The sequence below is a fragment of the Rhamphochromis longiceps genome, linkage group LG20 (assembly GCF_057381845.1).
Source record: "Rhamphochromis longiceps isolate RC_006_pf linkage group LG20, R_longiceps_female_GT1.1, whole genome shotgun sequence".
In the NCBI taxonomy this organism is placed as follows: domain Eukaryota; kingdom Metazoa; phylum Chordata; class Actinopteri; order Cichliformes; family Cichlidae; genus Rhamphochromis; species Rhamphochromis longiceps.
Window position 1 is genome coordinate 885,848 of NC_140576.1, and position 14,617 is coordinate 900,464.

Consider the following 14,617-nt stretch of genomic DNA (forward strand, 5'->3'; position numbering starts at 1 on the left):
TTAAGGGCTGAGAATATTATTTCATAATTATTCATCATCAAGGAGAGTCGTATTATAGCCACGTCTAGTCTGAGGCACATACTTTAGCCTATTTCAGAGGCATGTGGATGAATCATTTAATGTGAACTCTGTTCAAACTGCGGATACGGAGTTATCCTGTGAAATCATCTCTTCAAAAGCATCAAAAGCAGAAAAGAGAACTGGCTTGAGATTGCAATTTAACTCATGGCTGCGACTGCCTTGGATGTTTCCACGAAGGAGTTTTATTGGGTATCTGCCGGCAGGTAAGACATTTTAGATCAGAGAGAGGTGAGAGGAGAGAGCAGATGGCACACAGGAGGGGGGGGCCTGGCGCCCGACCTGGACACTGTGCTGGAAATCTGAAATTTGAATAACAGTTAACAAGATGAACAAAATGTTTGAAACAATATTATGCAGGTTACCAAAAAGAAAACATGATGATGTTTTGAGTATGTGTATTGATGTTTTTAAGTGCAGCAAACTACTTCTAATATAAACACAACAGACTTTTTTTCCTCTGAATATCTTTTATTGTTCAGTCTACATCAGTCTGTGCTTAGACAAACTGCCTCCAATCTTTTCATAGTTTGTAGGATACATTTATGACCAAAAACACATTTCACACTGCTACAGATTGACAGAACTGCCATATTGAATGTTAAGATATCTACTTACTGTCATGCTGAGTGTTTTTATCAGAAGTAATGACTTACTGATGCTGTTACTGCTGCTAGTGTGGCATCTGGCATTATAATGGCATCTATGAGTCCTGATGGATGGACGGCATTCCATAGCATTGTCCTTCTATGGTAGGAATTTGCACTGTAATTTACAGTTCAATGAAACTGGACCTTACATCCTCAGCCCAGCGTAAAACAAATAGACAAACAATGTAATATGTTAATCCTTTGTCGTAAAAATCATATGCATTGATACTTTCACCAGTCCTTGAGCACAATGTCTTACGCTTATGCTTATTACTTGTGCAGTATTTGAAGATAGTAAAGAGCTATGATCGTATAGAGATCTTAAAGTATCTACAGCTTTGTATATCCTTTTGGTTATGAGGATTAGCATAGTCATCCTGTACCTAATAGTATTTCATGATTACAATGTATATAAAAAACCTCCGCAGAGTGACACTTTTGTACATGTTGTGTGTCTCTTTTTTGTTTTGTACATAGCTGTAATGGTTAGCTTTTATTTTCACATTGTCTTATTCTGTCTCTCACCATAATTTATGGCAACTTCTTTGTAGCTTCACTTTGGCAGTCAAATCCAGTGGTGCAGATGGAGGACCGTGGCCTCCCCTGGTCAAACAACGAGAGTCGTTTCATCCCAAGACCCGCGTTCCTGCCAAGCCCTACGACGGGCCGTCTTGTGCAGCATAGTTCCTTGTAGAGTCTTTGAGTTTGTGGTTAGTGCTTTCGCACTAACCAGTGTTGTGCTAGTTGGTAGAAACCCCCTTATCTTGCTGGTCTGTTTAAAGGCCATTTCACAGTTAAGTCCCAAGCAGCAGTCTTGTTCAGGGGCAGGGTGAGAGATGCCAGAGGCTCTGAAGGGCCAGTAGTGTTGGCACATTCACTCCAGTCACTCCGATGCTAGACCAGTGGTTCCTGAAATTTCCCTCTGCTTACCAGTCCACAGCTTTTCAAGCTCCTTCTACTTCATGCCATATCTGATTATTTTAAGCTGCAACTTAAGCCAGCCTCTCTGTAATCCTCATTATTAGGAAACACTGCACTAGCCAAAGTAGACTTTTCAGCATGTAGCTAATACGGCTATCTCTGCTGTAAAGCTGGCTCTTTGAAGTATTTCCTACAGCAATGTCAGAGAAAGTTTTGTCGTAAAAGCTTGTCGGCCATGTAGTACATACATTTATACATCTGATGTTAGCTGTATTAGCTACAGCTGGTAGGCTGATAAGGTGTTTAATAGCTGACTGGGGTAAAGAACTGTATACACTGTTGCCCTTCAGGGCCCCGGGACAGACCTTGACCTTTGACATCAGGGTCATGAGCCATCTCTGGGAGAGGCTTGAACATCCACAGGCTTCGTTCAAAATATGGACGCCGAGACGCAGGTCAATGAGGAAAGATGAAAAAGTATCCCACCACGGTCTACATTTACTTAAAGCAGTTAAGACTTGGAAGGTTTTCATATGAACAGGCAAAGTTGTCATTTTGTTAAACAAATATTCAGTGGAGGATACTTTTTCGATCTTGTAGTCCCTTGTGCTCCCCGCAGCCTTGCTTCTCAGCTTTCTCTCCCTCTCTCCCCTGCCATCTTCTGGCTCTTCGCTTTCCTTCACAGACTGTTTTTGTCTGGCAACTCTGCCTCTGGACTGCGGGGGAAGTAGACTGTGGCTTTGTGCTCCTCGTAGCGGTCGATGTGCTTAAGGTGTACCACCATATGCAGGGCATAGGCTAAGACGAGGAGCAGAATCAAAGATGTCACCAAGCCCATGAGGATGGCTGGTGTCAGGAAAGTAGCGCAGTCACTGGCCGATGCAAACTTGTCTGACTGAACATTGAAGGCCTGGATCTGGAAGAGCAAAGAGAAGCCAGAAAGATGAGATTAGGCTGAACTAAAGAGGACAACTGGCTCTTACTGGGCTTACCAAGCATCGAGAAACTGGGCAGATGGACAGGTTGAGACAGCCTAAGCAGATGGCTGAGCAGACAGAGTGGAAACAGACTGACAGTCTGCCAAACAGGCAGGAAAAGGACAGACTGACTGACCTATGGCCGAACAGGTGTAGCACGAAGGCAAAAAGCTGGCAAACATGCACACGTATAGAGACCAGGACAGACAAATGTGCAGACATTATTAGAAGAGTTACACAACAAAGGCTGTGCCCTTTGTGCGACAGTATACCTGGAAATCAGTGAACGTGATGTGCCAGTTAGCAGATGTGTCAGTGTGGGAGCTGGGCACTAGCAGGGTGTCGTATTTGTGCAGGCTGCTGACGTGCTGGCAATGGTAGGAGGAAGTGGCAGGAGCGTAGACCTCGCTGGCATTGAATGTAGCCTCTTGGGTCCAGTTGTAGTGGATGTGGACGCTGTCTAGTGTGAACCAGTTTTGACCAGCTGCCTCGTAAAAAGTATTGGACATCTGTAGTCTGGTGGAGGCACAGTTCAGTTTGTTAGATGCACAGTCCGCACACGACCACTTACGCTGTAAACTGTACGTTCGAATACAACAATAATGTTGAATGTGATAAATAAAACGTAGGAAGTTAGTCAGTGTGTTTTTACCTTATTACAAGACCTCGCAAATCCTCCACGTCACCAAACTTTAAAGAAAGCCTTCGGCAGAAAAAGAAACGTAAACATTTAACACAGAAACCCAGAGGAACCGTCAGTGCAAGATCAACTTCCTTCTACTGCCTTGTCTGATAACAAGGTTGTGAAATATAATGCATCATGCACAATGTTAAAGCAACTGCGCAGTAAGGGGTCCTCAGTGACTTACGTAGCTTTCTCTTTGGTGCAGATGGAGCCTTTAGTGTCCACAGGTGAGTTTGGGTTAAAGACCCTTTCAGTTAGATCGATGAAGGTGTGGTTCCTGTAGCGGATAGCGAGTCGCTTTGCCTTAAACAGAATGCAAGTCTTCCCGTTGTAAGACACGCTCAGCGGGCCATAAGGCCCCATCAGAGACTGGAGCAGCTTCCTCTTACTGTGAGAAATCCCAGGATGGTGCCAGTTAAAAGGCTGCCAACATATGAAGAAAGTCATTAAGCACAGGAGCAATTTCAAAAATGACAGTAAATCTGCAGAAAAAGCACGAGTAGCTGCACTTTTGCATTCCCAGCTTCATCCTTCTACGCTTTCTATATGTGCTTTTCCCTGTTTCAAAGGCTGGAAGTGGCTGTGACAGTGTGTTCAATAAATAAGTTAATCTAGAAATCAAAAGAATTTCTATTTGTTGAAGCCAATCAAATTAACCTCTTAAGCCCCAACGCCCCCTGATACGGGGGCAAAAGGCAGGAGATCAGTTAGGCTCGGGGCTTATGAGGATAATAAAATATTCTGTAACCTGTGATTACTTTATATAATTATATAACGTGAGCCAAACAATTCGACAGTGTAATCCACTTATTCATTGTAAAATCATCTAAATGAAACAGTATAAAGTTTTGCTTCCCCCCCCCCCCCCCCCCCCATAAAAGCAGACCCTGGTGGATCCAGCTGCTCAACAAGGAAACAGCTTCAGAGACCATAAATCCAACTTATCCTATTCCTTCATCTGTGCAGTCGTTTCTGTCACCGTTGCTCTTCCACAGCATATGTCAGCGTGACACGTGACACGTGCATACAATCGCCAACCAGCTCCTGATTTATTTCCACACCAAGCGAGCTTGACTTAGTGCACAAGCTACCGTGCCTCCTTTTTATGCATGCAGTGATATTTGATTTCAAAAGGGCAATTTAAAAATCACCTTTCTGTCAAGCTTGTCATCATGATTATAATTTCACTCGTGTGTAAAGTTCAGTGGACCAACCGCCACTTGAATGCTAAATGAGGAAGGAGCTGTGCGTGGAAAACAGGATCTTTCTGAATTTGCAGACATTTGTGTGGCAGCTGTTCTGCTGGTTGTGAAAATAGTAACTGCCTCTCTGTCTGGCTTTTTAATCTCTGTGCTCAAAGGCTACATGTCACTGGAGGCTGTTTGACTTAAGCCAGCACTAATTTACAATATATATATAAAGACGTAGTCACACTGTGATATTACTCTTAAATAACTGGGTATGTGTGGCAATTTTCCAAAACATTTTAAAACTAGTCGTTACTATAACAGTAATGATATAAAAATCTTTATAAAAGAATCAGTTCACCAGTATTAACTGATACAACTGGATGCAACAGCGTATGCAGCATGTTTATTGCAGAATTTTCAGTGGCAGCAGTCCTGTGTGTGGGTGGCAAAGATGTTTTACCTCTGGTGAATATGAGACTACAATATTCCCACATTCAAGGTCATGCAGTATGGCTGAGTGAGCATGCTCTGTTTTGTTTGCGAGCATCCTAGTGTGTGTTTCGGTGTGTATCTGTATGTGCGAGCGAATGGCTGATGGTGGAGAGAGCCAGGCAAGAACAGAGAGACTGTACCTGCAGTATTCTCCTGAGTGGGTTTTCATCTTCGGGCGTCAAATAAACCTCTTCACTTTCTAAGCCGTACTCACCATCTTGACCTGAAAACACGCACACGTTACCGCATCGTTGAAGATGTTGGTACACAAAAAAGGCTGCTTGCAATACTGCGTTACAGATTGCAACATAATCGTGGAAGTTCGCACGATATTAAACGCACACAGTCACAAAGAGGCTTTGTGTGCACCTCATTGCTCAGGCTCGTATCTATTTCCAGCTGTTTTGCGTCATCACACTGACTCATCGGCAGTTTATTTCACAGTTACGGTGCTAAGTGTTTACAAATACTGTTTATCAGGGGCCTGTTCTTCGTACCGCGCTAAGTGAGTTAGCTGGATTTGATTGTTGACGATTTCGCGTGATCCTGGATCGTTCGGTTCCCCGAAGCCCATCCGGGACTTGCTGTCATAGCAACAGAGCCGTAAGCGTAAACCTGCTGGGGAGCAGGTTTACTTTATGTAAACAGGATTAGATCGCGGCCACGCAGGTATGTCCGCGTCATTCATACGAAAGCAACAGCGACATTCCACCACTGTTTCACCATAAATAAATAACATCAATGTAACTAAAGATAATGCAGCACTTGATCCTTTTATTGATGTCACACAGATACATACAGGTCATTCCCTAAAAAAGGGAAAAGTACTATTAACATTCTATTACATGTATGTGATTATTACAGATGTAATTCATATTTCAGAGTAGTAATTGTAAATTACTTCGTGTAATCAAGATGAGAGACCACGGCTATAAAAGCCAAGGTGGATTTGGGAAGTCTGTCGCAGCCATGTCCTGTCCGTTTACGCGAGCCACCCATTGCGGAAGGTGCAAGATTGATAAGGAGAGTCCTCAGAATTCAGCGTATATTGCGGGATAGACAGGATCCTTTAGCTCAGCGCGACAGTGTGCTCATAGAGAGATATCGATTTTCCCGTGAGGGTATTATTCACTTAACCAACTTGTTGACGAGGGGGTGCAGGACCACCACCTGTCTTTGTTTTTGCTCTGCCCTTTTCTTGGTTGCTGTTATTAATAAACAGATTATTCCAGGGTCTCTTTCCAAGAGACGACAAGCAATATAAGTGATAAATATTACCATTCTGTAGAATATTCTTATATTTCACTTTTACTTGTTCCCATGTTCTAGTGGGTCCTGTTGTGGCTCTAATGTGAAAGGGGATATAATATAACATATTATAATATAATATAATGTAATATAATATTGGATAATATGGTGTGATATGATAAATCTACCCTACCGCCTACTGGTGTTGGCCAGAGGGGCCGATGGCGCGATATGGCAGCCTGGCTTCTGTCAGTCTGCCCCAGGGCAGCTGTGGCTACAACCGTAGCTGCCTCCACCAGTGTGTGAATGTGAGAGTGAATGAATAGTGGCATTGTAAAGCGCTTTGGGTGCCTTGGAAAGCGCTATATAAATCCACTCCATTATTATTGTTATTATTGAATTACTTACGAGTTTGATTTGTCAGCAACTTTCTGCCAGCCCTCTCTCCTTGCTTTTGCAGCCTTTGCAGTGTTCCCTTGCGTTTTAATTCAACTCTGAAACTCCTGAAATCCCTCACTCAAGAGTTCTTGCTCTGCTGCCGAAAAATACCGAGCGCGCTCCTTCGCCATTTTCGCCGACCAATCAAAGGGTTGCCGATCACTGTTTCTGCTATCGATGCGTATCCCCTTTTACGACACCCAGTGATCGCACATTACTTCATCCAGCTGTACTAATCGTCAACAACAGGTGTGTTCGGGGAACCGGAATAGCGAGCTCAGAGTTAGCGCGATGATTTGGTCTTGGATGTTTCATTTGATCTTGGATGTAGTAAGCGACGTACGAAGCACAGGGCCCAGGATCCAGAAACATACGTTTATGTAACGGAAAAGAATGTTTTCATCGATTTTCCACCTTTGTGTCAGAGAGCATAAAAACAGCAGCACGTCTTCCCACTGTGTGCACGGATCGTATGTGCTCCACACTTCATAACGCTGAATGTCTCCAGTGTTGGAAAGAAATGCATTTGTCACGTCTATCCAACACATCAGTGTCAAAGTTACCATGGCAGGTTTGATTGAATCAGGCCTCGTGTCACACCAGATCTGTTACTTACTTGATGTGACTCTTGTTGCTTGTTTGGGGTTCTCTTTGCTGTGGGAAAGACAGAACACACAATCAGGTCCTGCAACTGCAACACAAAGGATCATTTTTAAGACTTTTCTTTCGTTAATAATGCTTCAATCTGTAACAGCTGCAAAAATCCATTTTCTACAAACACAACAAACACACAACAACAACAATAAAAAAGGTCGGTTTACATAAAATTGAGTATTATGCAAAAACATGTGCATTTTAATGTACTGCGTGCAACTAAATGTTCCATGAAATACAACAAAACGAGCTGTTTTATATATCTAACTGATATGTTTTATGTTTTAGCATTTAGACCAAAATGCCACCAAATGCAAGGTTCATGCCACAGCTGCTCTAAAGTAACATTAATGGTAACTAACAAAATCACATTTTAAGTCTCTGTAACAGCTGATTCAGCAGTATGTAAAAGCTTATTAGCTAAAGTGATGTTTTTAATGCTAAAATCTAATTATTACTAATTATAATCTATTATTACTGCTATCAAAGAATTTTGAAATTTACTGTTATACAAATAACAGCTGAAAAAAATAGTGAAACAAACTTTATGCAGTTATTTACTTGCATGGCTGAACAGACAATGTTGTTTTTTAGTTGTTGCATTTTATGCTGAGTAATTCCAAACTTCTCTGAACGGTTTAGTGTGCCGGCTCAAATGTGGGTGTAAAAACACGAGTTCAGCTTGTTTTTGTCTAATGAATAACAAAATCTTTCTGGTTAGACTTCTAAAATAGTCTTTAAACAGGCGAAGTCATTTCCAAACAGGTAATTATGCTTCTTTAGTCTGTTTATACGTGTATATGTGCCATATTTAAAAGACTTCTTTCCATGTGGGAGCACAGAGCACAACGACACATTTACTCATTGTATTGTTGTTTGTCTGGTGTGTGGCTTTTTCTATAAATGTGTCTTTGATTTGGGACTGACCCACACTGTGTACTGGGAACAGATTTTTCCACACCTTTGTCCTTGCCCTGCTGCTCTTGGTCTATTTAAACTCCACACAGCCTGGACTTCTTAAGCTCATCCTGATCCTTTTAACTGTCTAATCAAAGACGTGATACAACAATTGGCTTACGAAGTGGCGCTAGCTACTTCTGTTTATTGCAGCGGTCCAGCTAGAAGCCTGATCGTGACCTGCCCTCATCCATTATTTGGACTGGCTTCCTAAGCTAGAGAGTTATAATGGGCTTATAAAAGTTAAATCCCAAGATCTGTTGGAGTGAGTATTACAATTAACATCTGTCTTTTGGGTCATCACCTGTTACTTTAGTCACTTTCTCAGCTTTGTTTGGCAGCATTTCAAGTCATTTTATGAACTGCAGTACAACAAAAACAATGCATGGAGGGAACTTCTGTCATTATCTTTGTTATTTAGTTGAATATCAACGCTGCAAATTTCTTCTTAAAAGACAGAAAGAGGATGACCTGAATATTTATACAACGTTTAAACGCACAAAAGCCAACTGAAACATCTGCTGTGAAGGACTGCTCACAATTATGTTTCAGACAAAAGTGCAACAACCTCCCTTAAATCCTGTGATAAAAAGGGGACATGAGAATTTATTTTCTTACAGTTTATTTATTATTATTATTTACTTATTTTGGAGTTAAAAAATGCAGATTTATTTCACACAATTTTAATTAGGAGCCCAAGGTGAAGGTGGGATACTGAGCAGGTAAGCAGACAGCTGACAAATGAAAAGGAATCAGACGGTTAGTCTGGGAGGAAGCTGCCAGACATATCAGTGCCAGGAGACTGGAGCAGTTATTTGGCCGTATGGTGCCGTTTCCACCTGGGCAATATGGTGTAGTGAAGTGTCAGATGGATTAGGATTAGTGGTAAGAACAGGCCAGGTCCACTGGGGCCCAAGTTATGAGCGACGAGGCCCAGAACAAGATGAAGAGATTAAGGACTGATGTCAGAGGCTGCAGCGTTCAGAACTGGAGACTGCATCAGACCTGACCTCTGAAATCGTGACTTCTGTACAGAGGTCCAAGCGATTTGAACTTTGGCCATGACGACCAATTCAATTCAAAACATGGCAGGAAAATGTGTGTGAAATAAATATCTCCTTTCATTTTTATATAAAACTATATCAAATCATTATTAGAGATATATGACCTCACTGTTACTTATACAACAGGTTGTGTTTTGTTCCATGAAATAACTTTATAATTTCAGGTATATGGATAAAAAAAATATTAAAAAACAAAACATGAAATTCTGCAATAAGCTTGTGGGATGAAATACGTGGACAGAGACTCGGGCTTTCTGTGCACAGCAACAGCACTGTTGATGTTTCAGCTTTCTTGCTACAATCCTGCAGTTATCAGGTGAGCAGATGCAGGAATAATAATAATAATCATCAGTTCAGCCGCATCGGCATGATGATTTCTGCTGAATTGTAATGAGTACACGCTCTAGTGTCAGTCTCATTTATAACACACGTGTGCCAACTTTTACATCAAGTCCAAGTCGTCCTGTATTCTTATGTATACATTCCAAAGGACTCGCTCCCACGTACTGGCTCCCTAAGCTATTGTATGAAAAACAATAACAGGGTTTATGTATATGGTAAATCCAAATATTTATATTTGCCTCGGTGAATGCTGGGTAAGCATGACTGTATGAAACAGCTGCCAAAAGCACTACATTTGGCAGCAGGCAGCTGCAACTGAAACCTCACTACGTGGTAGACACTTGGCTGCTGCTCACTGACTGCCTGCACTAATATTGGGGACATATATGATATTATAGCTACAAAAAGACTTCAAAAAGCCTTTAATATCTGATATATATTTATCTCTCTGATATTCATTACGAGTTAATGAAAACATTTCAGTTACAGAAACACTCAGATGAACTAAATCAACCACAAGCAAATAAGGACGTCTTCCTGCACATCTTCCTGGGCCTCAGCTGGCTGATAGGTGCCAGAGGAGGCTGCGCAAGTGTGCAAGTGCTAACTAAAGCCCAGCCGACTGTTCCTGTGCCAGTTTCACGATATCAGCAGACCTGGACTTCTGCAGCCCCATCATTGGCTCAGCCGGTCACACGGTGCCTGAGTGCTGAACAAACCCTTTATATAATCAAAGCCAAGCCTGAGCCACTCCTTGGGTCCCCGCAGTCCCCTCACATATAACAAAATAAATAAACCCCCTGCAAATGTTCAAACGTGCTCCCATGCATTATTCGTGTCCACTTTAACAGTATGATGATAGCCTCAATACATAATGATGACAATCTTAAAATTACAGATATTTTCAGCACTTCAATCTATCAAGCCTACACGTGGGATCTCAGTCGGTACATGTTTACTGGACATTCTTGCTCAAGCGTGCAGATAGCTGATTATCTCGGCTCGTCTGGGCTTCTGCTGTGAGCTGCTGAGCAGAGAAAAGGTGTGGTGCCTGAACCCAAACTTGTAAACAAGTCCCATTAGCTTCTGCTAACACAGAGCGCTGCACTGTGATGCTCTGTAAACCACGATCAGTCCACCCAACCCTTTACATTCGACAGCCTTAGTACAATGAGTTTTAAATACTGTGGTTCATTCATCTCACAAACTGAATTTTTTTATTCAAAATGCAACAAAATGATGAGAGGTAACATTTCTTTAACATATATATATGTATCCACTAATTTTAGATCTCTCAGCCTACAATCACTGTCATTGTGTAGCTCAGCTGTGCATCCAGTGATGTGTTCTAACTGCTCATATTTCCTTGTATTATACCTACATGAAACTTCAAACCCAGATATGGCAGCATTTCACAATGTACAGGAAGAACTTCTATTGCTGGCTAACATTAATGTCAGAGCCATAATATTTTTTTAGGCATGCAAAACATACTCTACTTTCAATTGTTTAAAATTATTTAATCAGACAATAAACGATTATCCCTGGCAAGGCAGGAAAACATGTCTTAATCCCAGACTGTGCAGGTGTTGGCCTATTGATAGATTTATTAGTACAGATTAAGATTTGGGAGTTGGTTGGAGTCTGGCTGCTATTTCTGTGGAGCTCTGGTTGTGCTAGAGTTGTGCAAATCTTCCTACTCCTTTGAGATCAAAGGGTTAAGGGTCAGGGCAGCAGTGCTGAAACGTTATGAGTGCATTCAAACAGGGACTAGAACACACGATTGTTCACTTTTGACCTGATTTTTTTTCATTTTGTAAACACAGTACACATTTTTATGATTTTAAATAGTTAGTGAAATATTCTACAATTAGCTGCTGGTCTTTTTAACCCTTTAATCTTTCTCCAAATAGGATCACTCAACAGTCGTCTACTGGAAATCTAGCACTTTGACCTCTAATCTCTATGTTAAAGTCAGGTCAAGATACATTTCAGCACATGCTGACTACAGAACGTGATGGATACACTTTTTACAGTTACAGCCACATGACTGACAAACAGACTGAAGCAAGCATGCGTGGGACAGTGGGTGCAACTTGGAGCCTTGATGAGCTGTATATCGTATACTTGCTCTCTGTTCTTTGCAAAAAACACCGTTTTATACAAAACAATTTATATTGACAGGTTTTTGTAACTTGAGAATAAATTTACCTTAATATGGAAAAGCATGCAAGACATCTTGTGCTATTCTAGACACCACTGGGAATTATAAACACTCGGAGGCTATTTTTCACTGTACAGTGGGAGTGATAAAATGCAAGTGTGATGTCACAGACTCAAGATACTGTGTTACGGAAATGTTTGAGAAATGTATCGGGACGTTACTAATTTAAAACTGGATTCCATGGATAACTGAACTAACTTAAGTTTGATTAAAACATAAAACATTAAAACATGATCTTCTGATGTTATGTTCACAACGTCAGAGGAGCATGTTGTGAAGGTCTCCAAGACTTCTTAGTCTTGCAGCATAAAAAGGTCCAAATAGAAACAACATTTTAAACACTTCATAAGAACTTTAAACTGCAGCTACAGAACCTCCTGCGTTTGCTCTCTCAGTGTGTGATTTCCAAAATTACAACTTCATTTGAATCCTATTAGAAATTTATAGTATATATGCAAATATATATATTTAAATTGCCAAAGGTTTACTGGAAAATTTTGAATATTATTTAAAATGTATTTAATTATAACATGCTTAAAAGTTTAGATATTTAGCTATAGACAGATTATGATTTACACTAAATATGTCTATGGCTAAGAGCTTTATAATGCTGCGAAGCTCTAGGCTATTAAACTTTGCCACTTCCATATTGCATCTGCTACAGTACCAGACATCACTTCACTCACAATGTCTCGTTTCCTGCCTTTTGTCTTGTCATTACTTTCCTGCAAAACCTTCTGTCTCACTGTACCTTTCCTTCTACGGTTCCAGTGTTATGCTCCACTACAAGGCTGCTTTTATGTAACAGCATTTCGGAGTGTGTCAGCGCTGAGACCGAGGCTGCGTCTGGGGACCAGAGCTGTTACGTTGCAGAGTTACATACAAAGTTTGATCCAGGCAATAGGCTCACAAACCCCTGGAGATGTTTGCGCAGCCTTTCTCTGTCAGAGGCTATCTGTCTGGGTTTTACGACTCCAAATTGAGCTGGAATGAAAGAAATCCCGCGAGAATTCTTATATTAGGCTCTAAATCCAAGTTATTTGTGCCCCTGACTTGCAAACATGTGTACAGATAAGATTGTTCGTGCAACAAATGAAAGCATCGCAGTAATAATCTCCCACCCCTCCACAGTGTATTACCACACTCAAAGTGCAATAACAAGGGAAATCATTTGAACTATGATTAAAGAGCACTGAATGAGAAACTGTGGCTCTGAAGCATTTGTGCTATAGAGGATTGTGTGAACCATCGTGCATGGCATAGTTTCAAGAGCCTTACATGGATTTGGCACCGTATTATAGGTCTTTGCTGTGATGTCTCTGTAAGCAGGCAGGAACTGGCGCTAGCAAAAGCCCTGGCTGCTTGCTCGCTGCTGTCCCTGTCACACTGTTGTGAATGCCTGTACATCTGAGCCCTGAATATTTTATCCAGATTTGACCTGCAGGACTGCATGTGCATTATGCAGACATAGCTGGCTAAAATTCTCCTCTCCACTCTTCCTCTCTCTCTCCCCCTCCTCTCTCACTGACTGCATCAGTAAACAGACCCCAACAGACCATCCCTGATGCATCCTCTCCACCCTGTCCCATCCTTGTTTACCTTTCCTTCCTGCTTCCTTGTCTTCTCTTCTTTCTCCTCTCCTTCCTTCCTCTACCTCTCCTGCGGGCCCACTGCCCCAACCTTATTTAGCTTCCTCTTGCCAGACCAGCACTACTGTACAGAGACAACAGCCCCATCCGTGATCGATGAGCAGCGTCTGATGCAGTCCCCAACACTGAGGCAAACAAAGCCTCGCACCTCGGCTCTTTCTGGCACACCAACACTGCCCGAACCCATAATTTGAGGCATACCCAAGGTGAAATGTCCAAAAGCGTTGCAAAGGAGAAAGAGAGGGGCGACAAAAACGACCCTAAGAGAACACATCAGCATCTCAGCATCCCTGCATGCATCTCCGTGTACCCCTCCCCCTCCCCTACACCCCTCCTCTGTTCACAGCCTTAGAGATGGATTTACCTCCTGTCGAAGATCTCAGGCACTTCGTCATAGGTAAGTCCTGGCTGTGCTTCTTCGTCGTGGAACGAGAGCCCAGGCCGGCTGAGAGCGGACAGCAAGGCGAGGGAGCAGAGGAGGAATGCGTGTGCAGCCATTGAGACAATAAGAGGAGACTGCCGCTGGTTGCGCTCCGCTTCATAATCTGCTCTTCAAGCAGCGCCCGAGACCCAGCTCCTCTGACTGGCAGGCACCGCGGCCAATCAGCTGCGAGCAGAGTCGATCGGTGTGCGTCACAGTCCCCCACTCCTCGCTGCACCTTCTCTCCTCTCGCCCTACTCCCTTCTCTGTCATCCTCCCTCTGCTGCCTCTCACTTTGCTCACCCTCCCGCATCCATTCCTGCGCTCTCGGTCTTCTTTCCCCTCTTTCATGCTCACATGGCTGCAGGCACGCTACAGAGGCTCAGTTCTTTTTTCATTTCTTCAAAAACATTTCATCATACCTATGCTACCAACAAACAAACAAATAAATAAATAAATAAATAAATAAGCACAGTGGGCACAGACGTACTCACACGTTCGGCCACACACGTTGACACGCGCGCCTGCGCACACGAACACACGCGCAGACTAAACGGCCACACTCGTATCTCTGTGGAAAATCACCTGAGAATGACAAGGTCAGGTTGTGTAGGAGGACAGCAGGAT

At 42.4% G+C, this 14,617-nt stretch overlaps 1 protein-coding gene across 1 annotated transcript; it reads right to left on the bottom strand.

Annotated features, from left to right (window-relative positions):
* Positions 1 to 541: 541 nt before the first annotated feature.
* Positions 542 to 14,294, bottom strand: atp6ap1lb (ATPase H+ transporting accessory protein 1 like b). Its single transcript, XM_085393723.1, has 7 exons — positions 13,934 to 14,294; positions 7,296 to 7,333; positions 5,134 to 5,216; positions 3,496 to 3,734; positions 3,279 to 3,329; positions 2,899 to 3,142; positions 542 to 2,565 (listed from the first exon to the last, which is right to left on the bottom strand). Exons 1-7 carry the CDS (start codon positions 14,065 to 14,067, stop codon positions 2,329 to 2,331), a joined length of 1,026 nt encoding a protein of 341 aa, XP_085249849.1. The 5' UTR covers positions 14,068 to 14,294; the 3' UTR covers positions 542 to 2,328.
* Between the last annotated feature and the right edge of the window lie 323 nt (positions 14,295 to 14,617).